Here is a 24391-nt window from a genome sequence, read left to right on the forward strand (position 1 = left end):
GTCAGTCATAAGACTTTGGAAATCTGGAACAGTGCCCAACTAATATTTCGGCGCCCCAAAGTACAAGCTTTAGCAGGAACGAACCTGTGCTAGTCAAAATGTTACACTTATTTTGTGCAAAGATGTCATCTCAATTTTACAAAGCAAAAATAACTAAATATATAAATAACATGCTGAGTTTGATTTATCTACTAAAAGTTAATCTATTCGGAAAGAATTTGTTAAAATTACTCCCAGTAAGACTAGACCCCGTAAGAGCTGTAATTTTCCAACGACCATCAGTATGGAGGGAAAGCTGGGAGAGGCAAAGGATGATTTGGTGGTGGTATTAGAAACATGGTTTTCATGGCCACAAATTGTACAGAATAATGGGGTGCCACCGGTTGTAAGTACTGCCTGCTGACACCACCTCGTTAGCTCACCCCGGTTAACTACCGAAGCTGCAACGTTGGCCCACGGAGCCTGGCAGGCGAAGGAAGGCCTGTTTTGGGAAGGGACAGCGGGGGCTAGAGCCAGTGAGAAGTGAGAGATGTATCCCCTGCATGCAAGCGCAGGGACAAGAAATGGCACAGAGAGACTGCACCGACGTGGCAAACTCGCTCCACTAGGGGCTGGGAGAGCAAACACCTTCGACTCCCTTGGGTTCTGATCTAGGGCCACATAACCTCCTCGCTCCTCCGTACCCAAACTTTGGCAGCTGCACTGATCATTCTCCCCAGCCCTCGGTAGAGCGCCCCCGGGCGGAGGTTCGGAGGGACCAGTGCATCTCCAAGACAGGCTAAGAGTCCTCGCCCAAGACGCCTGCGGTTCGAAAAAGGACAAATAACAAGGGAGCTGGGAGGGAGAAGTGTGTCCTTCCGAACCCAAGGGGACACACAGAACCTTGGCCCGGGTGGGAGATGGAAACAGACGACCGTACTGGAAAATAAGAGACTGTAGCAATTGGCCACCCCGCCCCAACAAATTACCCCTTTTGGTGTGAGGGTCCTGGGATGGGGACCAGCCCGGCCTGGCACTCTCCTCCCACGGTTGGGCGCCACCACCGCGGCAACAGCCTAAGCGGAGCGCTCTCCCGCACCAAGACGCGCGCTGGTGGCACCAGATGCTGCGTGGAGGCCTTGGCGGGCACCTGGGCTCGCGCGCAGCCCTGGTGGGGAGCGCTGTCCAACACCAGAGAGGGGGCGCCCTTGCCCCAGCGTGTGCGAGAGCGGCCACTGGCGCCTCGCGCCCCGACAGGTGCAGGCGCGCGGGCTTCCCATTGGTTGCGGCGGCGGCGGGGCCCCTTCCCACTCCCTGCCAGCGCTGGTCCCCATCCCCCGCCGCGACGACCGCTCAGTTGGCTGAGGCGCGTGCCTGCGCGCACCCCTACGCTGCGCGCCTCTGCCCCGCCCCCGCCCCCTCCTACTTTCCGCGCCACCGCTGCGCGCTCACGAGCTCAGGTAGCGGGCGCGCCGGAGCCTCCTCGGGGGCGCGCGGCCGGGCTCCCGTCCTTCCCCACCACCCCGCACCCGGCCGCTCCCGTAGCCTGGGGAGGGAGAGCGCGGGCGGGGGGAGCCCAGGCCGGGCGCCGCGGCCGAGGCTTCCGTCTCTGGCTAGCGCAGCAGCGGCAGCAGAGGTCGCGCACAGATGCGGGTGAGACTGGCGGGGGGAGGAGGCGGAGGAGGGAAGGAAGCTGCATGCATGAGACCCACAGGTAAGACCCAGAGCCCCGGAAGGGGCTTTCCATCCCGGGGAGGCACGCGCAGGCCCAGGAAGGGGAGTTGGTGCCTGGTTGTGCACCCCCAGGGAAGGAATTTTTTGACAGCGCAGAGCAATCTCATTGGGAACCGGGCACATAGGACCCATCCCCATCCTGGGGAAAATCAGAGAAGTATCTGAGGGAAACTGGTGCCACATTGTGAGATTCCTAAGAGTGACCTACGTATCTAGGCCCAGGGAAAAGTGGTTTTTCTGCCCCAAGACGCTGGAAGGCTTTAGACTTTCCTGTCGTGGTCACAGCCGCTGGATCCCAGGGACCGGCGCGAAGCCAATCTGCGCTACCCCCTGCCCGCTGTCCCCTCCTCCATCCCTCCCGCACGCGCAGCATCCCGCGGTGGCTCTTACTCAGTGTACCGGCGCTGGGGGGAAGCGGGGGGCATCGTGCTGTGGGAAAGGGGGAGGGCGTGGGGGAGGACCAGGGATGGAGCTGGGGAAGCCGAGGCTCCCAGTCCCAGGGCGGAGGAGCAGGAGCTGGAGCGTGGCCCCCGGAGCCCCGGCAGCTTGGGGTATTGTGTTCGCTCCTGGTTGCAGACTCTTGCAAGCCGGATGCCCTCTGTGGATGAAAGATGTATTATGGAATGAACCCGAGCCATGGAGATGGATTTCTAGAGCAGCAGCAGCAGCCTCAGTCCCCCCAGAGACTCTTGGCCGTGATCCTGTGGTTTCAGCTGGCGCTGTGCTTCGGCCCTGCACAGCTCACGGGCGGTGAGTGACCCCACTGTGACCAGGAGGGCCCAGGACGGCAGGGAGGGGGAGCCTGGCTGGAAGGACAGCCCTGCGACTCCCCCATATACCCAGACTTCTGGGGTACCTGAGAGCCTGAGGAGCCCCTGTGTCCCAGCCTAAGACCACCCTTCTTCAAAACCCCTGGAATTCCCAGAAAATTGCTCTGTGGAGCTTGCTGAGCTTCACACACCCACCTCCTCTCTGGAGCTTCCCTCTAGCAGTCTAGCCTGGCTTCTCTGAAGGAAAGACAATCAGCCTGGCCCGGTATTCTCTCTTTGGCCAAGAAAGGGGGTGGGGAGGTAGTGTATTTGTGGATTAAGTGTGTTTGTGGACCTCTGACCCTTGTCTATGCTCTCAGCAGACACAGGTCAGGTTTCAGTTGCAAGAACCACCTTTGTGAATATGAACGGTCTGAAAACGTGGCCAGACTGGCTGCAGGACAGGTTTATTTGAAAGTTAACTTTCTCTTTACTTGGGAGGTGGTGTGTTCCGGCATGTCTGGGCATGTAGCAGGTGGGGAGGGGAGGCAGAGGTTTTCCTTCAGATGTGTTTCTGGAGGATTGCTTGGCTTCTCCAGGCCTGATTTGCAGGTGGGAATAAAGTCAAGTGCTTTTCCAGGAAGTGGAAGTTAGCTGAAATGAAACTGGTAGCCTCAGTCACCATGGGTGGCTAACCTATAACATATTCAGTTGCCGGGGGAGGGCTATTTTGGGTTGTGGCAGGGAGGACAGATGGAGTTCCTATCTGAATTTCTGAGCCTTCTTGTCACTGTCCATCACGGCTGTCCGTTCCAGATTTTCTGAGAGCTTGCTGATGTGGGCAGAGTGAAAGGGCAGAATCATGTTTCCAGAGCTGAGAGATGATGTTAATATAGAAATAAATTATAACTGGTGGAAAAACAGGTATTGATTAATATACACAAACCATTCTTGTGTTTAGAAATATTGCTGTTTCAGAGGATTCCAAGGTGACGATGGAAAAAAATGAATGAAAAAATAATAAGCAAAAGTAGGGGAGGGGAATAAAGTTGGGCTTTAACACAGAGTAATCAGTAACTCAGGTCGTCCACATAGAGATCTGAAGATGCCCAGTGTATAAAAGAGCTTTCCGTGATGTGCCTGTTTTTCAGAATTAGTGAGAAAACACTTGCTTCGGATGGGGACCCGGTTTGGGGGGATTTTGGTTTGTTTTGTTTTTTAACCAGGGGTAACTTTTTTGGTGCTCTTATTTTTATAGAAATGTCTCTGAGGTAGGTTTCCTCTTCATAGAAGACCAGGTCAAATGGGATGCCAAAGTGGCACCTGTGTGACCTGCCAGGACTCTGGTCATAGCCAATGTCCAGCCCGGGACTTAGTTCCACCTTTCTGGGGAGGGGGAGTTGGTGGGCAGGAGAATGGAGCAGGGCTGAGTCATTTCCTTCCCCCTTCTCTTCTCGGGCCTCCAATGCTGGCTTTCATTCTCTCAGACCAGGTCCAGTGATTTTTCCGTCCTCTTGATCCGTTTCTCCCATGTCGATGACAGATTAATCAGGGTTCGTCTACGTCTGTTCCGAGTGTTGTTATTGGAGGTGTGAGGTCTGAGTACAGCTCAGATTTGAAGACTGTGCTCTTGATTCTGCCGTTTGCTCAAGGATCTCAGAGCTCAGTGTACAACACCGCCCCCTCGGTCTAGCATTAGTCACCCACCGGCTTGTACAACACATCTTTTATGCCTCTCTTCTGAGGGGACAAGGTATCAAGCAACAAGATCCAGAGGCTTGAAGAAGCTGGGAGTAAGCTTTGCCTGTCACCTCTCAGTTTCAAAGATCTGCCTTTTGAGGTCCTCACATGCTGCAGAAAGGCTAGGCATCAGCTTTGTTTCGTCTTGAGCTCCTTCAGGCTGAGAGTGTAACTTCTGGAAGAACATCTGTCATTTCAGAATTCCTCCACGAATAAACAGTTTGGGTGGAGAAGGGTGAGGGGGAAGGTTCTCTGGAGTTCACTATACAGAGATGTCTTAGGAAAGAAACCCACATGGATGCTTCAGGATGGTAATAAAAGGAAATTTACCTGAATTCTATACCTGTGCTTTTAAAATGTGATTGTGTGTACGAGTCATGTGGCATGTTGTTAAAATTGAACCAGATTCTGGTTTAGTTGCTCTGGGTGGGGCCTGAGAGTCTACAATTCCAACCAGCTCACATGTGATGCTCTTGCTACTGGTTCAAGGACCACACTTTGGTTAGCAATGCTTTAAATGAAAGCGTTTCTTAATCTAAGTCAGTCTGACTCTAGACTTTCTGCCTTCAGCCTGAATCAGATGGCCTATGAGACAGCAAGTCTCACCTAGTATCTAATCTTCAGGCGATACACAGAGCTGAAAAATCATCCTTGAGAGGGTGCTTTCTTTTATTTTATCCACAAAAAAAGGTGCATATATAATAGACACTGTTCTGAAATGTGGATTTTCATTTTGGTTGCTTTCAATGGAAAAGGAACACCACAATAGCAAGATATAATAGTCTCAGCTGGGAGAAAAAAAAGTGTGTGTCCAATACAGGTGTTACAGGAAAGGCCTGAACTAGAATGGGAGAAATTGAGAAAATGATCAGATGAAGGAAAAGGGGAAAAAGAATTCTCTCAAAAATGAAATGTTTTGCTGCGGAAAGACAGAGAGCCAATTCAATCCTTTGAGCCCTAGGAGAGAGTTCATGAGTCTGAACTGGCCTCAAGTGACTTTTGAGTGGGTCTTTCCACACTATCTTTTGTAAATCAGGGAAAGGAGTCCTCATTTGGGGCCACTAAGACCAAATACCCCAAGAGGACTAACTTCGGGTTTATAGGGAGACAGGTCTCCTGTTCCCAAAATCTGCAAGGAGCGTGGCTGTGGCTACTTCTCTCTTCGTCCACCCCAGTATGCATTACCAGAGGTATATTTGGGGGTATTTGCATATTTGCAGTGGATATTTGGGGGTATTTGAGGGATGCCTGGAGTGGTCCACCTAGGCGTAGAGGAAGAGAGCTGAGAGTTTGCTCTATAAATTGTTCCTTGAAAGTGAGCTCATTAACACCTCCCTCTATGACTAGAAATGCAGGCCGGGCTCTGCTCCTTGATAACTTCGGGGCGTTGGGCCTTGAACGCCTCAGTTTCCTTATCCAGAAAATGAGGAGGATGCAGCCTAACTAACAGGGTGGGTATGACGGATGGAAATCACGTAGGCGCTCCGAAAGTGTAGATGGGAGTCGTGAGGAGGGGGGCTCAGACAGTGTTGTAATCTTCCGGGCCTTTGCTTCATTCATTCAATACGTACTGAGTGCCTGTCCCTACCCTGTGCCAAGCGCTGCCGTATATAATGTTCTTTTTACCTAAAGAACACTCCCTTACTCTCTATTTTTTGCCCAATGAGCAAACTTATCTTCAAGACCCAACTTCAGATGCTCCCACCTCTTTCCTATTTCCCCAGTTACTAAATTACTAAATTCTCCCCTTACCTGGAAGCCACGCCACTAGGTATAACCCCTATCCTCATGTTGTCTCATCCACTAGGCCATAGCCCACTGACGGCCAGAACCTCGACTTTATTCTTTTTATTTTTTTTTTTTGTCCAGGCACCCTGCACAGCATCGGACACATAAAAGATGCTCAGTGTTGGTTGGCAGCAAGAAAAAGGATTCCCCAAATACTGCCACCCCATTTAGAAAAGAATTACCATGGGTGGTTACAAAAATGCACGAGTTTCATGGCAGTTGAGGCCATTTCCATGTGGAGTAGCCTAGGAGGTTGGAGAAAAATTCAAGAAAGGCTCTAGAGAAGCCATAGCACCTCTGGGATGAGATCTGAGGGAGGGAGCGGATGCGGCACCTCACAAAGTTTAACTTTTTGAAAAATGTTTTCAAATTTATTTCTCAGTTACAGTTGACATACAATATTGTATTAGTTTCAGGTGTACAACATAGTGATTAGACATGTATATAACTTGCAAAGATTCCCCCCCATAAGTCTAGTACGCACCTGAAACCATACATAGTTATTACAATATTACTGACTATATTCCCTATGCTGTACTTTACATCTCCATGACTATTTTTATAACTGGCAATTTACACCTCTAATACCTTTCACCTTTTTCACCCATCCCCCAACCTCCCCAAACCCTTCCCATCTGGCAACCACCAATTTGTTCTCTGTATCTCTGAGTTTGTTTTCTGTTTTGTATATTCGTTTGTTTTGTTTTTTAGATTCCACATGTAAGTGAAATCACACGGTACTTGTCTTTCTCTGTCTGACTTATTTCACTGAGCAGAATACCCTCTATGTCCATCAAAAAGGTTAACTTTGAAGTAAGAATAAGATGGTTTGTGAGATCTGCGAGTTTTTGTTTGAGGCGTGTTTGTTGGTATGAGCCTAAGACGTTAAGTTTTAGGGAAGAATTTCCTCTTTTTAAAGAAAAAGATAGTTGTCCTACTCCGAGACAGAAGACGTTAGCCACGCAAGAAGAAAAACAAATAGAAATAATTGAGTTGCTCACAAATTGGACTTAAAAGTACGTTTTGAAATAGATTCTTAATTGAGGAGATTGTCTTCGCTTTATTAATCGTAAACAAGGTAAACTGGGAACATCAAAGAGATAAAGACAATTCTTGATAAAAGCAATTACTGTTATTTGGAAATGACACTAAACTTGGGAGCACAGCGGTAGATGGGCGTCTGTTACTCCACTCTGGAGGGAAAGGATGCTCAGGCCCCAGGAGGGGGGGCGGGGGGGGTGGGGGGGGAAGGAGGGGGGCGGGGGGGCGGGGGGGAAGGAGGGGGGCGGGGGGGGGGAAGAAGGGGGGGAGGGGGGAGGAGGGCAGACACAAGTGTGAACCTGTAGAGTGAATGCCTAGTCTCCAGGAATGGATTTTTATTCTTAGAAGTGAGAGAAATTGCAGCGCTCAGTAAACTTGATCAATGATCATTTCATCATTATCCCAATAAATTGAGCTTTTCACGAAAGCGGATGAGTAAGCGGGATTTTTGTTTGTTTGTTTGTTTGGTTTTTTTTTTTTTTTGGAAATGAAGGTTCGACCTGGTTGTCTTATGTTTCTGCCAGAAATTGGTGACTTTTATCTCCTGGCATTACCAGCATGGGAGCAGAGCTACACAACGAGGGTCACTCATGTGCTATGTATATATTCCTTTTTCTCCATGTAACAGAATCCCAAAAGACCTTATTTCTTCGGTCTGATCACATTTATCGAAGATGTATGTGGTTAAATTGGGTGAACCAGTAAGGGAGGTTCTTCTAAGAAAAATGAAATCCAGTCTTACAGAGGGTTCTATAAAATCTGTGTGTATAATGTTGTTATTGATCTAGCTGGTTTCCAAATTCAGATTCTCAGATTGTAGAAGAACCCTTAGGACTTCCCTAAACACTAACCTCAGAAGATTCTGATCCTCTGCAGGCGAGAAACAACAGGATCTGTTTGCTGTGTAGAAATTTGATAGTCTCAGAAGCTTAAATCTGTGAGAGGCTCCCATTGTTCTGTTAGACTCTGAGTCTCAGTGTTAGAATCTAACCCAAGGATACATTTTAACAGTTTCTTTTGGGGGACACGTCTGCAAATTTAAGCGATAGTATGACAGCATATACTCAATAGCTGATTGGAGCCACCTCTATGTTTAAATCATCTTTAAACCAAATGGGGAAATAACCTTTTAGAAACTTGCAGTCCTCTGGTGTAGAACAATCAGTTCTGAATAGCTATGTGGCCTTTAAAAGGCTTGCGCAGATTTTTCCCTCTGGAAATGGGGCACCTGTTTTGTTTTTTTCTTCTATCAGCCCTCTATTTACACTGTTGTTTTATAGATGGGAGGTGCTCGTTTGCTTGTCATAATGACTTAGCGAGTATGTTTTCGTTTCTTGAGCTAATGAGTTGGAGAGAGACAGGGTCCAGTAGAAAGTACACAGGGCCAGTTTTCCTTGCTACTGTCCCACATCTGGCTCAGTGATAGTAACCTAATGGCTGCCTCAGTTTTATTATTGTTATCTGTGAAATGGGAATAATACATCATCTGCCTCCCATGGTGGTTGTGAGAATCAAATGCATTAGAGGGGAAAGGGTAGCTATTTGAGGTAACAACATCATCACCCACAAACTGATAATGAATGCTTGCTACTCTCATTGTGCTGGGGTTTACCAAGAGCTTCCTTTGTCCTGAAAGGATATAGCATGACAAACACATAGCAATACCCAGTGGCACAGGCCAAGATGGATATGTGCTATTGAAATCATTAGGTGGTCACTGATGCTTGGTCCCAGCAGTCCCATAAAACTCTCCCTCATGATGTGGTATCGTAGTTCCTATAGTGGAGATTTATCTCAGAGACTCTGGAGAAAGGGGAGGAGCAGGTAATGCTTCTCAAAGAAGATGACATTTGAGTTAAGTCTTGAGTAATAAAGTCATTTTCCAGGCAGGGAAAGTGTTTTTGTTTGTTTGTTTGTTTGTTTGTTTGTTTTTCAGGAAAGAGAATAGCATAAGCAGAGGCTCAGAATGAGAAAGAATATGTACTGAAGACCAGGATTAGATCAGGGCAGCCTTAGTGATGGGCAACGAGAATGAGAAAAGAGGCTGGATGGGCAGAGGGGACCCCCATGGCCGCTCACTATAACACTTAGGAATTTGAGTGTCACACTGACTACAAAGTATGTCTTCAGGGCAATGACATGATTGGATCTTTGGTTTAGAAAAGAATTTTTTAGCAATATGGAAGATGACAATATGGAGAGACAGAGAAACCCTTGCTCATTAAATATTAGTTGTGCATCAACCAGTGAGTAGGTGGAGGGTACAGCGCGGATAACACAAAGCCCTGCCCTTGGAGAACTTACATCCTAGTGGGGGCCAGTTAGGAAACTCTTGCCTTGGTCCTGGAGGGATGTGATGAGGGCTTTCACTAGAGAAGAATGAATCCATTTGAAAGACGTGAAGAAGCCAGACGGCCGGCTGGATGTAGGGATGGCGGACGATCCGTTAGTGGAGCCCTGGCAGTGTCATTTGGGGAGAGACTAACAAGTTCATTTTGGATGAGGACACTTGCGTTGCCTGCAGGACATCCATTTGGGCACCATCTGTCCATTAGGCAGATGAAAACTGACTGGTGCTCAGGAGAAAGATTAGAGTGGGAGATGCAGATTTGTGTAGCGTGCACATGGAGAGGGTCACTGGCGCTATGGGAGGGGTGGGCTTTCCCAGGAAGCAAGTGGAGATAGAATGAGCCAAGAAGAGGGTTTGAGGATGAAACCCAGGAAAGATCCACATTTAAGTGTCAAGAGGAGACGTCAGTAACGAGGAGGAGGAGTTGGGCTGATAATGAGTATTGATAATAAGAATAAAACAACAACTACAGAACTTGATCCCGGTGATTGGTTGCCCACTCTGATTGGGAGGCCAGATTCATTCTTATGTTATTACTAGGATGGTATTAGGATGGTTTAAGTACTTTGCGTTCTGGGTACCTATCCCCATACCAACTGGACCGAAAGGAGAGCAGGGCCAAGAGGGAGGCCTGCTGTGGGTGGGATGGTGGAGGATTTGCATAGATGTGTGAGGCTTCACTGCAGAAGAGTCCAGACATTTTCCAGCCTCCATCAGGGGGACACAGGTAACTGGAGAGCCGAGTCACTAGGTGGCCACTGACAGCGTTGGCTGCAGAGGAGACCATGTGCGTGAGTGCAGTGATGGTGGCTGGGGGACTTCCTCCTCGCTGGCTGTGGCCCCGTCTGCGCTGCTGGGGCGCTGGGGCTTCTCATGTGCTCAGTGCTTCCAGTGCATATCCTGCCTCCACAAATCCTTCGGTGGCCCTGTCCTCCAGTCCTTCAAAGATTCATCTTCTGGGGCTGTCAGTTCATCTTCAAAGGTGCGATTGTTAGAGAGTGATCCCTCGGTCACTCCCACCCCCTGGGACCAGCTCTGTCACCTCTGTACCAAGTCACTTAACCTCTCCATGCTTTGGTTTATTCATCTGGAAATCAGGGGTCACAAGGCTGTTCCTCTCTACTTCCCAGGGGGTGCGACGTGCAGGTATGGAGGAGGCAGGCTCAGGAGACAAGGCGTTTTATAAATACAAACAGTTATGATTGCCCATCTGGAAGAACACCTCTCTCCACTGCACCGAGGGCTGTTTTTGCTTCCTTGAGTCCACAGGGATCCTCTGTGCAGCATGGAAACACCTCCCCACGTGCGGGCCCTGCCCCCCCCCGTGAATGCTCATTTTGTGTGGACATGATGACAGGCATCTGGAGGAGCTCTTGGGCTGCAAAATAGGATGTGGCAGTCTGTGCCCCACTGCTGCTGGTGTGTTCATTGAATAGTCGTGTCTGGAGGTCCTTGTGCAGTTGAAAGCAACTCTCAATAGCTGTTGGCCCACGCCCTGTCAGCCCTTTTGGGGGCTCACAGAAGCCTCAGGAAGGTGGGGGGGGAAGAAACTGAACATGTGAGGTAGGCGAGGGATTCATTATAGGTGCTTCAGAGGTCCATGAGGGAGGCAGGTGTTTCATGCGTTCCCCTTACTGCACAGGGCGTTTCTGGGGCTGGAAGCATCTGCGCTCAGTGGGCCAGCATCTTCAGGCTCAGGTAGGATGGTGGGATCATTGAGATCTAGAGACTCCGGAAGTGCTTGATCGGTGTTGAATGCCTCCTCTCACCCCCCAGCTGCCGGCTGTCTCTAGTTTTTGAGAATCTCTTTATAGCTCTGCAGGTGGGGTGCTGCTTTTGGATGTCTGTGGGCTGGACATCTTGGGATTGCTAGTCCTTTGCAGAAATGCCTGGAAATCCTCTCTGTTCCAGCCTCGGAGTCCTTTAGGAAAGCAGCCTGTCAGCCGTGCTGCGGGCACCCCTCTGCAGGGACCTCTCCTTGGTCCCTGAATGTCAGCCCTTTGCCACATGGGGCTCCTGGAGTTCCAGGGTCTGATTTGGGGAAGGAGTCCTTAAAAGGAAACCTGACCAATGGGCTTTGAATTAATAGAAGAGGGTCCTGCGTGGTTTCATGAGGTAGCTGGGCATTTATCCCCCTGATTGCGGCTTTGCTGAAAGTCTGCCTTTGCCGTTTTCATTTACATGGTAATGAGTGTGCAGAGCTTCTGCCCTTTGTCATCTTCAGATGAAGGAAGACCCAGTTCTTTGCGGGCTCCCCCAAACACATAGAGGATCTGAAAATGGGAATCATCCTGCCCTGTCTCTGTAGCCATCGTCTTTGTGCCTTGGGTGAATTGCAGCCACGCTCAAGGGCAGATTCCCCCAAGTCCTTTGTTGCAGCTGCTGTTAAATTTGTTCTTTCTCAGTTTCCTCCTTGCAGCGTGGTTACCAGGGGCTTTCATCTAAAGCAGAGCTGGTGACTGGTCTCTACCTCACTTTGCTACAAGGTTTGTGTTCATCTCACCTCCTACGTGCCTTGGTCTTCTGATACTTGGCATTTTCTCTAGTACCTGCTGTGTTGATGTCGTTGCTAAACTAGGTCATGTTCTCGGTGATGTAGCAGAAGCTAAGTTCCATGGAAATGCAAGAGGTTGTACCCGGCCAATTGCTCCCTGGGCCCTCAGGTTCCTTCAGACTCTGTATTGTCAGCCCTCTTCCTGGATTAAGAGAGACACATGCAGTTGCTCTCCTCAAGCTGAAGAGCAAGATGGACACATATTCATGAAGTGTTCCAGGAGAAAGATGCTGGGCAAAGGATGGTCCATTGACCTAGAAAAACAAGAGGGGAGCACAATTCAAACCGGATCTGCTGAACCCATTTGTTTTCTCTGCCTGAAGGCATCATGCTGGTTCCTCCAGCTGGCCTTCACACAGCTGCTCCCTGGCCTGGACGCCCCTTTGTCATCCCCTTCCTACCTTCACAGAGCCTTCCTGTCCCTTCAGAGACAGCTTACATCTTACTTCCACTCCTGCTGTGGCCTCTTGGATGGCTCCTGGCTTCTCTAACTTACACTAGAATCACGGACTGTTGGGCTGGGGAGGACGATGGAGGTGGTCTGGTCCAGGGGTTGACACCACGCCCTTGACTCCCCCACAGAGGGCCTGCCTGGACAGAGTGGGGACTGAGCAAGCCGCCCCTGGGCCCCCTCTGCTTCCACCTGAGTGTGCACCTCCTTATATGCTTTCATCTCGCAACCTATGAAAACACCGCACTCAGTCCATCCCTGTCCTTTTAAACAGGAGGAGAAGGGGGAGGTCTCTGTCACCCACGTAACGCTTTAAGGTGGTCACGAAGAACAAGGGTGTAGAGATAGACGCCCCCTGGGGTCGAATCCCAGCTCTACTGCCTGGTTGCTTTAAATGTGGAGCAAAATGTTTACTCTGTCTCTGCCTCCGTTTCCTCATCTGTAAAATGGGGGCAATACTGCCCATTCCACAGAACTGTTGTGAGGATGAAATGGGTTTGTACGTGGAACAGAGCCTGGCACGTAGTGAGACTTGAATAAGTGTTGACCATCAGTCTCCTCGTTTTCTTCATCATTATTATTTGTTTGTTCTGTTTTTACTTATAGAAGCTCCTGGAAGCTAGGATCCACAGCGAGGATTCATCTTTTCTTATTCTTTTCATGAAAGATTATTGGGGTGCCAAAGAAGTCATCTTTTGTAACCTGACTATGGTGCGTGTGTTCTAGAGACTCAGGAAATGTGTCTCCTGACTAGCGACTGTACAAAGGACTGAGAAAGTACCCCTGACATCAGACGGCCATGGTAGATGTGAGTTCCTTGGGGGTGGGCACCTGGCTGTCCCTGGTTGATGTCTCAAAGCCCCGCCAGACATAGCTTGTCCAGACTCACACCCCTTGCTTGGTCACTGGGTCAGTGGACTTTGCATCCAGGTTCGGCCGCCAAGACTTGCTACTCTGTGAATAAAAGATCCTGTTGAGTTGAGCATTTTATTATTTCCAAACTCTCTTTGCTCTTGCTTCTGACATCTGGGTCAGACAGTAACAACAGCTGCAGTCATCGGCAGGAAGGACAGTAAGGCTGACGTCTGGCGCTGCCCTGAACCTTCCCCTCCCTCAGTGAGTGACAGCACCTGGAGGGTCTGAGTTTTCACTTCTTCTTACCTGACGGGGTCCCAACATGGCTTTGAGCTCCTAAGGAGAGAGCGCAAGGAGGTCTTTCAGCCTCTTCTCTTCTCTCATCCACTCTTACGTTTACTCAACAGGAATGTATTCAGTACGTGCTATGTGCAAGGACTGTGTTCCGCAGGTACTAAGACTAGAAGCAGGACTACAGTAGAGTCCCAGCCCTCAAGGAGCTCACGTCTACATGTCGATATGTGTTATCAATCCACGTGAGCTGCCATAACAAAATACCACAGACTCGGCAGCTTAAACATTTATTTGCTCATAGTTCTGGAGGCTGGAAGGCTAAGATCAAGGTGCCAGCATGGTTGGCTTCTAGAGAGGGCTCTTTTTGTGGCTTGCAGTTGGCCACCCTCTCGCCGTGTCCTCACATGACCTTTTCTTGCTGTGTGTGCATGGAGGGAGAGAGAGGAAGGGGAGGAAGCACTCTGGTGTTTCTTCCTAGAAGGACACCAGCCATCTTGGCTTAGGACCCCACCTTTGTCACTTCATTTAACCTTAATTATCTCCTTATAGGCCCTGTGCCCAAATACAGTCACATTGGGTGTTAGGGCTTCAACATATGGATCCTGGGGGACATAATTCAGTCGTTGGAAGATACTACAGCGAAATGCTAATTCTGATGGAAAGATTCTATGAGAACCCAGAGCTCTTATCCTAGCCAGGGGAGATCAAGGAAGGCTTCTAGGAGGAGGTGATAGCAGAGCTGAGCTCTGAAGGAAGAGTAGCAGTTAGGTGAAGAAGGGGAGTAAGAAGCAATATAGCAAAGGTGTGGCCACATGAACTTCCTGTGAGAGGGGGTGGGGAGTTTACAAGCCATTTACCTACCTATTCATACATTTTATTACATCATTCACCAAACATTTCCTAGGGTTTGCTCTTTACAGACTAACATGCAGACACTGATGGCGGGATCCAGAGATGATCTGGAAGCTCAAGTTTGCAGTTTCCAAAATTACAGGGCTGTAATGTTTGCTCTAACCTAATCAACTGGCGGTTAGACATGTCCATTATTCGATTATAGCTGCTGGCCACTAAAAAAAAAATCAATTGCAAGTAGCTCCCCTGACTACCCCGTGGGCCCACCCCTGGTTTAGGTCAAGTAAATATTGAATTATTACGTGGATTTAGCCTGGGGAGAAGTGACTGGTTAATATCTACCATAATTGGAGGCTATCTCCAATTGTATTTTTAAGCCATTTCGAATTTTTCTTTTTATGGGGTAATTTCTTCTCTGCTAGTCAAAACGTTTCCTTTGTCCTTTTTCTTTCTTCTGATGTTTTAAGTTGTAACAAATGGAGCATCTGAATGATTTGTGTGTCCAGCTTTGGTTGTGGTGCCTTTCCAAGGAGCCCGTGTTAGGAGGCCCGGTAACCCTTTTCATTAAAGAAGGGGCCGCGACAGAGAAGGCAGTGTCCGAGTCAGCTGGGGTCTACCTCCCCTTGCTTAGCCTGTCTGCTACCACATTTGAACAGTTCTTAGCCTTGTGCCATCCATGGACCAGCTTCTGGAGGTCTGTGAACTGCCCCCACCCCGACCCTCGCGCATGCATGAAGACTTGTGTCTGAATTTCTCTGAAGAGGGTCTATAGCTTTCAACAGGTTCTCAAATGGGTTCATTACCAAAAAGGGTTAAAAACAAAACAAAACACAGACTCAGAACCAATTGCTTAGAGTGAGGCTGTGGCTAAGCTACTGACAGAGATCCTGCAGAGAAGGAAGCTGTTTTCAAGGGCTTTGGAAATTATTTTTCCTACTTTCTATTGCCTTTCTCTTGAAGTTTTGGCCTTAAACACCTATGGGTTGAGCTTCAAGGTGTACTAGGGAAAGAAAGGCTAAAGAAGAAAAGCAACCAGGGCAGCTGACAAATTCATCTGGACTGATGGCCATCAGAGAGCTGCCCCTTTAATTTAACACTTCATCCTCTCTGGCAGTTGCAAACACTGTGCAATTTAGAAAAACTCTGCTCTTAAGTGGGTTCTCTATAAATAGTAAAATAATAAATAGATATAGAAGAGGTAGGATGTTCATTTATTCGAGGAACATTTATGGAGCTTTTATTATGTACAAGGACCTGGGCCAGGCAGAGTGGGGGAGTCAGAGAGGAATGACGGGCAGCACCCCAAAGCCTGTGCTATTGCCGAAAATTATGTGTGGAAGATATCCATCTTTATTTTTTTCCACTGAAAATGTGGGCAGCATGAGAAATATTCCAATAAACAGGAGAAAGAGATGCTTTTGTCTCATTTATCCCTGTAATTCACCATGTTGTTATGACATATTGAGGCAATATAGACTTTATAAGAGCGCTTATGCTACTGTTTCCAGTGTTATAAACTGATGGGTTAGTGGCACATGAAAAAAGTTTTTCTTTCTTTTTTTTTTTTGTTTTGCTATAATGAATATTAGAAACATAATAAATGTCCTTGTTGTTCAGATCTATGATCCACGCAGTCTGGGCTTTGGGTTCATAGAATTAGAGCTGGAAGGCTTTCGAGTCTGTCTTATTTACTGGCGTGGATGTGAAGACCCAGGGAGGAGGGTGCATTGCTCGTTTCACAGCTGGTTAGTGGCAGAGCTGGGACTGGAACCCCTGGTGGGTCTTTTCCATAACCTCACTGGCCGTTCTTCAGACAACTGGGGATCATAAGAATGGGACCCAACTTCTGGGAGTTATTTGGCTTAAATGAGATAATACATGGAAAAGCACTTACACCAAGGCCTGGCCCAGAACGCAAGCCCAGTGAATGCCAGCCCTTATCGCTTCTATTATTCCTTCCCTCCGATGAGTCTTTCTCTCCACAAATTCCTTTCATCATTCTCGAATAGGTTCTTTTCCCCTCTATGTCTTGGGTCATGTACTTATGATAGCTACTAAGTACTTCTTTTCATTTCCCTCAAGTATATTTATAGTTAGAAGGGACACTCAGATAAGCCTTGCGATTTTTGGGGGTAGGATTTAAATGTTCCATGTACCCGACTCTCCTTCCGCTCTGCTGGGGCCCTCTCGTCCCCTGAGGCTTGGCCGAGGGGCGCTGGCCGTCAGCTGCCCAGACACGTGCGCTGGCCCAAGGCCAGCGTGACCGGTTTCTTTCTGATGTTGCCCAGAACCTTGTTGACAGCAGTGTTTCCATGTCTGGGCAGCACAGTGGGTGATGTTGTTATCTCCAGAGAACAGAGGTCCAAACTCTCAGGCCCTTTCGTGTGGTACACTGGTGGCTGCGAGTCTACTGTTTCATGCACACTGTGTGGAGCCGTTTGTCTTTCCTGAGCCAGGCTCACTCCCACTGAGACTCAGGAGCAGACGAAACGAGGAACCCTGCCCTTCATGCTGAGAACCTCAGGCCCAGCAACAGAAACCATGCGGTTTGACTGTGCCTTACTTAACTGTGCTGAGATCAGCAAAGCCAACACAGAAGTAAAAGGACCATGACACAATGAACAATTTGTGTGAGAATATGAATTCAACACTGAACATCCCAAAGAAAAGTGGAGCAGTGGTATTTGTCATGCTTAAGACCTGGCAACGAAGAACTGAAAATGGGGCAACGTTTCTTTTCCAAGTCTATGTTAGCAAGAATATCCAGCTCAGTACGACGGAGGTCAAGTATTCATATGCCTTAACATGTTTGTCTCAGATAAGAAATCACCAGATTATAAAATAGCGGCTTAGATTAATCATTTCATTTATGCATCCAAGTTAGAATTACTAAGTACTTACTACGGGAAGGACAATATCCCAGGTTCTGTAGCGTGATGTCTAAGATAGGACTTCCGCCCCTAGGGGTTGAGATGTATTTCGTTGGGAAATAATTCTGTCACCTGTAATTGTGACAGGAGGATTATGCATTGAAGGCATAATCAGAGCGTTGTGGAGTCCAGCAGTGGACGTCTTTCGATGGCTTCTGACTTGCTTGAAGAAGGCAGGATTCATAGCAGAGAAGTCCTTTGAGTTAGGCCTTGCAAAGGGTGTACAATTCCCACAGGAGGTGGAGAACAGAGAATTTGAGAGGAAAAAGAACCCATGGCCGTGGGCGAGCATAAGGTATGTTCACTGTCAGGTGAGGACTCACCCAGCCCTGAACTGAGAGAGTGTTTTGGAGACACACAGGCGGTAAGGCTAGAAATATAGTGATAATGATGGTGATGGCTGTTTATCAATTACTTGCTTCCTGCCAGGCACTTTCCAAGTGCCTTACACGTATTAACTCATTTAACCCTATGAATTCAGTACTGTTTTCACACTCATTTTCAGGCACGCAAACCACAGCGCAGAGAGACTAAAGGACAGGCCCAAGGTCCTAGAATTAGGAAGTGCTGGGGCTGGCAGGTCCCAAGGCACGCCATCAGGCGCGGGAACCCATGTCTTCACCTCTCCTAGCCTCCCTCACTGCCTCCAGGTTTGGGGGTGCTCAGCCACTAAGGGCCTCCAATGTCAGACCAAGGATGAATTTGTCCGCCGCTCTGTCTGTTTGTCTGCTTTAGACCCTCTTTTCCCAGTACACCTTGAACCCCCCCTCAAAGGTGGTTAAGCCCAAAACCTCAAGAAAAAGGAACTCATAAATAGAAAGCATAATTTCCTAATCTCTTAAAAACTGTTTCCTTCCCAAGAACTGATTGGGAGGCCATTGGTGAGCCACTGAGACTTTCTGAAGGGAGCAGTGTGTTTGAGCCAAGTATTGGGGCCATGGTTTTCCAATGGGGTGATTTTGCCCCTCTGGGGACATTTGGCAGTGTCTGGAGACATTTTTCATTGTCATGACTGGAAGGGGGGTGGAGGGTGTGTGCTACTGGCATCTAGAGGGTAGAGGCCCAGAACGCTGGTGAACGTCTTACAATGCCCAGGGCAGCTTCCACAGCAAAGAATTATCCAGCCCAAAGTGTCCGTGCACCGAGGGTGAGAAAGCTGCTCCAGGGTTGAGTCTGGATATGGTAGGCGTGAGGTATGCTGCATGGGGGTGTGGAAGCAGGTAACCAGAAGGAAGTAGTCCAGGTAAGGGGTGCTAAGGGCCCAGAGAAGGTACTGGCAGTAGGAATGGGAGGGGAGAGAAAGCCGGGAAGACATTTCAAAGGGTGAATTGGAGAGAACAGAAGGGAAGATCAAGGGAGAAATTGCAGCCAGAGGTTTCTAGCGTGGGTGTCAGAGAGAAGGGTGGAATCATTAACTGTAACGGAGATGTCAGGAAGAAAAGCTTATTTTAGAAAGATGATGAGTTTGGTCTTAAGATATTGAAATTTTGACATGCAGGTAAAATGGCCCAGCAGGCATTTGAGAATGAGGAGGGAAAGAGAGAAGTTGGGTTATAAATGAGGATTCAGGAGTCATCTCATGGCAAGCAGTAATTACAATCAGTGTTCAGTAGTCTAGAGAGAGGCCCCTGAGGGCTGGGGCAGAGGCAGAGGAAGGAGGCCTGGTTTGGAAACCCCGCTCCATCTCTTAATAAGCACTTGATCTTACACATGTCCTTGAACCTCTCTGTGCCTCACTTTCCTCACAGGAGACCAAGGGCATGTTCAGAGAGGTGGATGGAGTGTTGCCAAAGTCAGGGACAAAAGGGTTTAAGGAGGGGCTGGTCAGCAGTGTGAAACTGCAGAGGTGGTGGGGAGGGATGAAAACCAAAAGCAGCCCCGTGTGAAGCATTCATTAGCGACCTTGGGGACAGCATTTGCACGACTGGTTTGTAACTACCCCTCCCATATAACTTAGCCTCACTGGTCTCACCACAACACCCGTTTTTATTTTACAGTGCTTAACCGAAGCTGTGTCTACCGTGTTTCCCTGAGTGTAAGACCTAACCAGAAAATAAGCCCTAGCATGATTTTTCAGGATGACATCCCCTGAACATAAATAAGCCCTAATGCGTCTTTTGCAGCAAAAATTAATATAAAGACCCGGTCTTATTTTCGGGGAAACATGGTATGTGCACTGAACAGCGAATTACTGGTGTTATCTTTCCCCCCTTATGTAAGAGAGAAACTATAGAGAGAGAAAGAGAAGATATATAGATAAGAAGTAAATGAGAGGAGACAGATGACAGAGAAGAAGGCATGAGTATTTCTGCAGAATTTGTTTTTCTCTAACCCCCAAACTCCTAGCCTTGAACAGAAGAAATAGTGCTAAATGTCCTAAACTCAGGAAAATTGTCCAAACAGACTCGAGGAAGCAAGCTGCCTGTCTTCCATGAGTATATGTTGAATTCCTCCTTGACCCTAAGGAAAGCCTGCTTTGTTTTAGAGCTTCTCGGATGGAGAGTGTGCCCAGCCCAGCCTCAAAGGGGAAATGTGCATCCTCATTAAACGAGGGCCATGGGGTCTGGAGCTCATGGCGTGTGTGGCTGTGAACGTTTTTGGTGTTGAAGTTCGACGTATGGAACCCATCCAGATAAGGAGCGCAGACATTGCCCTTGGCGGCTCTTCAAGGGGAAGCTTTTCTCAGCCATGAGTAGTTCTTGAGCAATACCTTCTGTATATGAAGTGTAGACTAGCTCTTCTTTTTCTTACCAGTTTTATTCTCAAGGAAGGAAGCCCCAGGAATGTGCAATGTCAGTGCAGCCTCACTGTGTTCAGAATGCTGGACAAGTGGTGGTACTTGACCTCTCATGAAATCTGTTTTTAGTGGTATGAGCCCCTCACCTGGGAAACTAGGTCCCATTCCCACCCCTACCCTGACCTCTGGCAATGACGCTTTTACTCACCTGGGTCTGCTTATCTCATAGCCTATGTATGCCAAATTCAAAATCCGCCCATCTCTTTGCAATATTGTAAGAACGATCTTTGCCCTTTACTATTGAAACCTGCAAATGCCCCTTCCTCCATTTTATTAGGCAGTCGGTCTGTTCACATATATTCATAGAGTAGACATAATTCTTGAGGCTAAGCATAGATTTCCAAAAAGTGGTAACTCACCTTCCATTTGAACTGCTCTTGGGAGTCTGGCTGTTTAGTGGAAATCTACGGTTTTCTTAAAGTGCATATGGGCTCATGTGTTTAGTTTTTATTTTCTGAGATGGGTAATCTAGAGCTTGGAGGGGGCTAAACAGTTCTACCTGGTGCCTTGCAGCTGGGCTATGTGCTCTTTCTTCCTGTTGATGGAAATAAAGATGGGGGGGTGGGTGGAGAAGGAGGGTCAGGGAGACTATGTGGAAGGGACACCCACTGTAGTTCCTACAGCAATTACTCAGGGACTGCATGGGTTAGAGTAGAAAACCATAGCTAGTCGTAATCTTTTCCTCTTATTAAATATATATATATATATATCATTGTTGAATTTTTAAAAGAAAATTTGGATAAACAAAATTAAGAAGATAAATGTATGCCATCCCTCTGTTAAAAATGTGATATATGTCTCTTTTCTATGTGTACACATTCTTTTCCCTCTAAAATGGTACTAAATATATCATTCTGTGATATGCTTTTGCTACTTAACAATAAATCGTGATATCTTTTATACTCTTTTAAAAGTTAACCTTTTATAACATCACTTTAACTCACTGCATACTATTCCATTTTATGTACATCCTATAATTTATTTAACCATTGTGCTGCATATACAAGGATAGGCAAAAAAAAACAACCCAGGCAATTTGCCCAGTAGGGGAGACAAGCTGAGAATTACAAAAATAAATGTATAATTACAAGCTGTAAAAAGCGCCGTGAGGAAAATGACTTGTTGTTGAAAGTGTTTATATGGGAGGAGAGAGGGGCTCTGGCTTAGGAGGTTAGCAGTGAGCAGAGTTGAAGGATTTACCTAGGAGAAGAGAGGGTGTTGCCAGTGGAGGAATAACCTGTGCAGAGATCCTGTGTCAGGAGGTAGCAGAGAATGTTCAAGAGCTTTAAAGTCCAGTGTGGCCTTTCAGTCTTTGTAGTCTTACAGTCTTTATTGGCCGCTTGTATTTTTTGTTTTGAATTGTGTATTTTTTGTTGTGAATTGTGGATTCATGTTCTTTGTCAATTTTTCTATTGATGTGTTATCTCTTTGTTATTCACTTGCAAACACTCCTCAAATATTCACCCTTTCGCATATATTACAATGCTTGTTTGTATAATTTCCTTTTGCCTTTTAAAAGCACTTATGATAATTCTCTCAACCTTTCTTCTCTATGGTTTCTGCCATTTGGTGTCATGCTTAGAAAGTTCTTTGCCAACCCAGGTTATTTAAATATCCGCCTATATTTTTGATATTTTATTTGTTGCATTTGAACTTTCAGTCAATCTGGAAATTCATCTCTGTGTATTGGGAGAAGTGGGGATATAGTTTATTTTCATTTCAATGACTAGCCAGTTGTACCAACACTATTTACTTAATAGTCCATTTGTTTTCCACCTTCATAATATGCTAAGATCATTTAGACATTTGGGTCTGTTTCTGAACCGTCCATTATATTCCATTGATTTGACGTCTCTTCCTATGTCATTACCACACTATTTTACTACTTGTACCTTTTAAACCCTGGTAGAGCAAATCCCTGCTCATTACTCTTCTTTTTCGAAATGTTCTCAGCTAGTCCCATGAAATTATTCTTCCAGATACATTTTAGAATCATTTTGTTAATTTTGTAGATTAATTTGGGGACAAGTGACATCTATTCAATACCAGTATTCTCTGAAAAATGGCAAACCTTTCTGTTGTTTTAAATCTCCTTTTGGGTTATTGGGTAAAACATTTCTAAAGACATCAGCCTTAAGGATATTGCCATTTCGTCTAGAAAATATCACGGATCTAGAGAACATGACTGAAATGAAAACGAGACCAATAGCAGACACTGAGGACCCTCAGTGGTTTCCCTACTTTGTGTGCCCCAGGCCCCCACCTGTCCTCCACGGTTTTATTCACCATGACAGTGGTCCCCCAGGGCAGACCTCAGCCATGATTGTGAGGAAGCTATGAAGGCAAGAGATATTGATTTACCAACACTCACTTATCCTGGGCACCCTTCTCAGTGCTTTGCATGTTACCTCATTTACTCTTGACCAGAACATTAGTGGCCATTTAGCTTTTTTTTTTTTTTTTTTACACCAGTCTGAGACCCTGAAAGTGACAGTGTTTGGCCAAGACAGGCAGGGGTAGTGATGGGCCAGCAGGAGGCAGGTGGTATCTGTTGGCAGAAGGTTGGCATGGGTTGGACCGTAGGCCTCTCTGAACAAAAAGTCCCACCTCTCTCCTCTAGATCCAGACATTTGCTCCCCTCCTTCAGGCTGAAAGTGGCCCCCTTGGTGGTCGTTAACTGGGGAGAGGGGAGTTGGGGGCGCCCCCTGTGGGTGCGGATGCAAACAAAATTGTCACCGTCTGTGGTGGAGGAATGTTGGTTGTTCTGTGTTTGTGTATTTAAAACAAGATCTGGACTTGCGAATATGTGGGTGCCTGTCAGTGGATCTGGGGACCACCGGCACTTCCACGTTGGGTATTCTGCGTGGGGAGCTTGATGGAGCTGCCCTTTCAGCTTCCCATGCAGCTGTCACAGCTGGAAGGCGGCCCCAAGCGGGCGGGGGGTGGGACCCTCTCCAAGCTCTGCTGGTGGCAGCTGCCCTGCCTCGCGGGGAGCCTGGGCTGGTGAGATGCAGCCGCGGCTCTATTTTTAAGCTGTCCGCTCCACTCCAGTGGAGGCTGTCGCGTCCAATGCTGAATCATGATCCAGCTTGTTAATTGCAGCATCGCTTGTGGCCTGCCAAGTACCCAGACAGGCATCTGGCTCTGTGTTTTGGGTTCCTGGGATATAGTGGGGGCCAGGTGGGGTGACGGACACCCCAGAGACATGGGGAGGGGGCGTCCCAGGCTGTCCCAGGATTACGACAGTTCTTGTACATACCTTTGGGTTTTATAAATTTACAACATCACCAACACTTCCCTAAAGAACTCCAGATCATGACAGGAGCTGCTTCAAGATGAGGACTTTGCAATCAAACATGTATATTTTCGCAATCAAAGTTGCTTTTATGCCCTCCCTTAGAACAGATAGTCCTTGCATGTAAAAGAGATTGAAAGACTGTGTGTAACACACAGGAGGGTAGATACGTGAGGTAAAATATGTCTTCCTCGAAGCTGGTTTTGTCTGGGCGCTTATTGTACTTCTGAAACAATGGGGATTTAAGGACTGTCCCTCCAGGGAGTTGGCTGCTTCACAGAGTCTCCCGCTGCAGGCCTGTCTGCATGGGTTCTCGCTCTCCCCCTAACCACTTCACTGGTTCGCAGGACTGAGAGGGCGCATGTTTCCCCTTCTGCAGGGAAGAGCAAATGCTCTTCACCCCTGATCTTTTGGCTGGAACTCTTAGAGCCAGCTCCCTAGCAGTCAAAGCAGGTTGACTAGTACGATCTTTGGACAGAGGTCCCCTTTGCATCAGCGAGGATTTAAAGGACTAATTGTTGACAGCCCCTGCCGGACCTTTGAAGGTGGCATGACTGCGCTCAAAGCTGTCCCTGCACAGGATGCTTTTCTGGCCTCAGCTCTAACACAAAGGTGCCTGCGGTTTTCACTCACAGCTGCAGCGCTGTCTGCTCCCCCAGCTCCACACCCCAAGTGGAGGACTTGTGGGGTCAGGCCATCCCTTCGTGTTTGCTGAGATGCCTGTCTCTTCCTACCAGCCCTTTGGAAGGACTGACAAGCCGGTGGCTCTTCCAAGCTTCCAGAGCTTGAGTCCTGTCAGTTCCAGGAGAGAGGGTCAATTAGATGAGAGCTGAGTGGTCTTGGGAAAACGAGTGATGAACACACATGTGGCTTCCCGGCTCTCAGACAAACGTGGTGTTTAACTTCTTGGCACTGTGCGTTCTTTTCTCAGGGTACTGGGCCCAGCACGAAAGCCCATGTCACAAGCCAGAACTTTCTTCCA

General features: G+C 47.7%; 1 protein-coding gene across 6 annotated transcripts in view; it reads left to right on the plus strand.

Annotated features, from left to right (window-relative positions):
* Positions 1-1415: 1415 nt before the first annotated feature.
* SUSD4 (sushi domain containing 4) overlaps positions 1416-24391 on the plus strand; it is a 98830-nt gene continuing 75854 nt past the window's right edge. For 3 of the 6 annotated variants that reach the window (XR_012490903.2, XR_012490902.2, XM_074316957.2), the window contains exons 1-2: positions 1449-1693; positions 2290-2463. Coding sequence is in view for 4 of the 6 variants with exons in the window: in XM_074316957.2 (XP_074173058.2) it covers positions 2325-2463 (139 nt within the window). In the remaining 2 variants the exon portion in view is untranslated. Of the gene's footprint in view, positions 1694-2289; positions 2464-24391 lie in introns of all 6 variants that reach the window. The other 3 variants (XM_074316960.2, XM_074316959.2, XM_019756373.3) reach the window with 2 other exon arrangements.

This window comes from Rhinolophus sinicus, chromosome 6, assembly GCF_057876585.1.
Source record: "Rhinolophus sinicus isolate RSI-liver-muscle chromosome 6, RSI-T2T, whole genome shotgun sequence".
Lineage (NCBI taxonomy): Eukaryota > Metazoa > Chordata > Mammalia > Chiroptera > Rhinolophidae > Rhinolophus > Rhinolophus sinicus.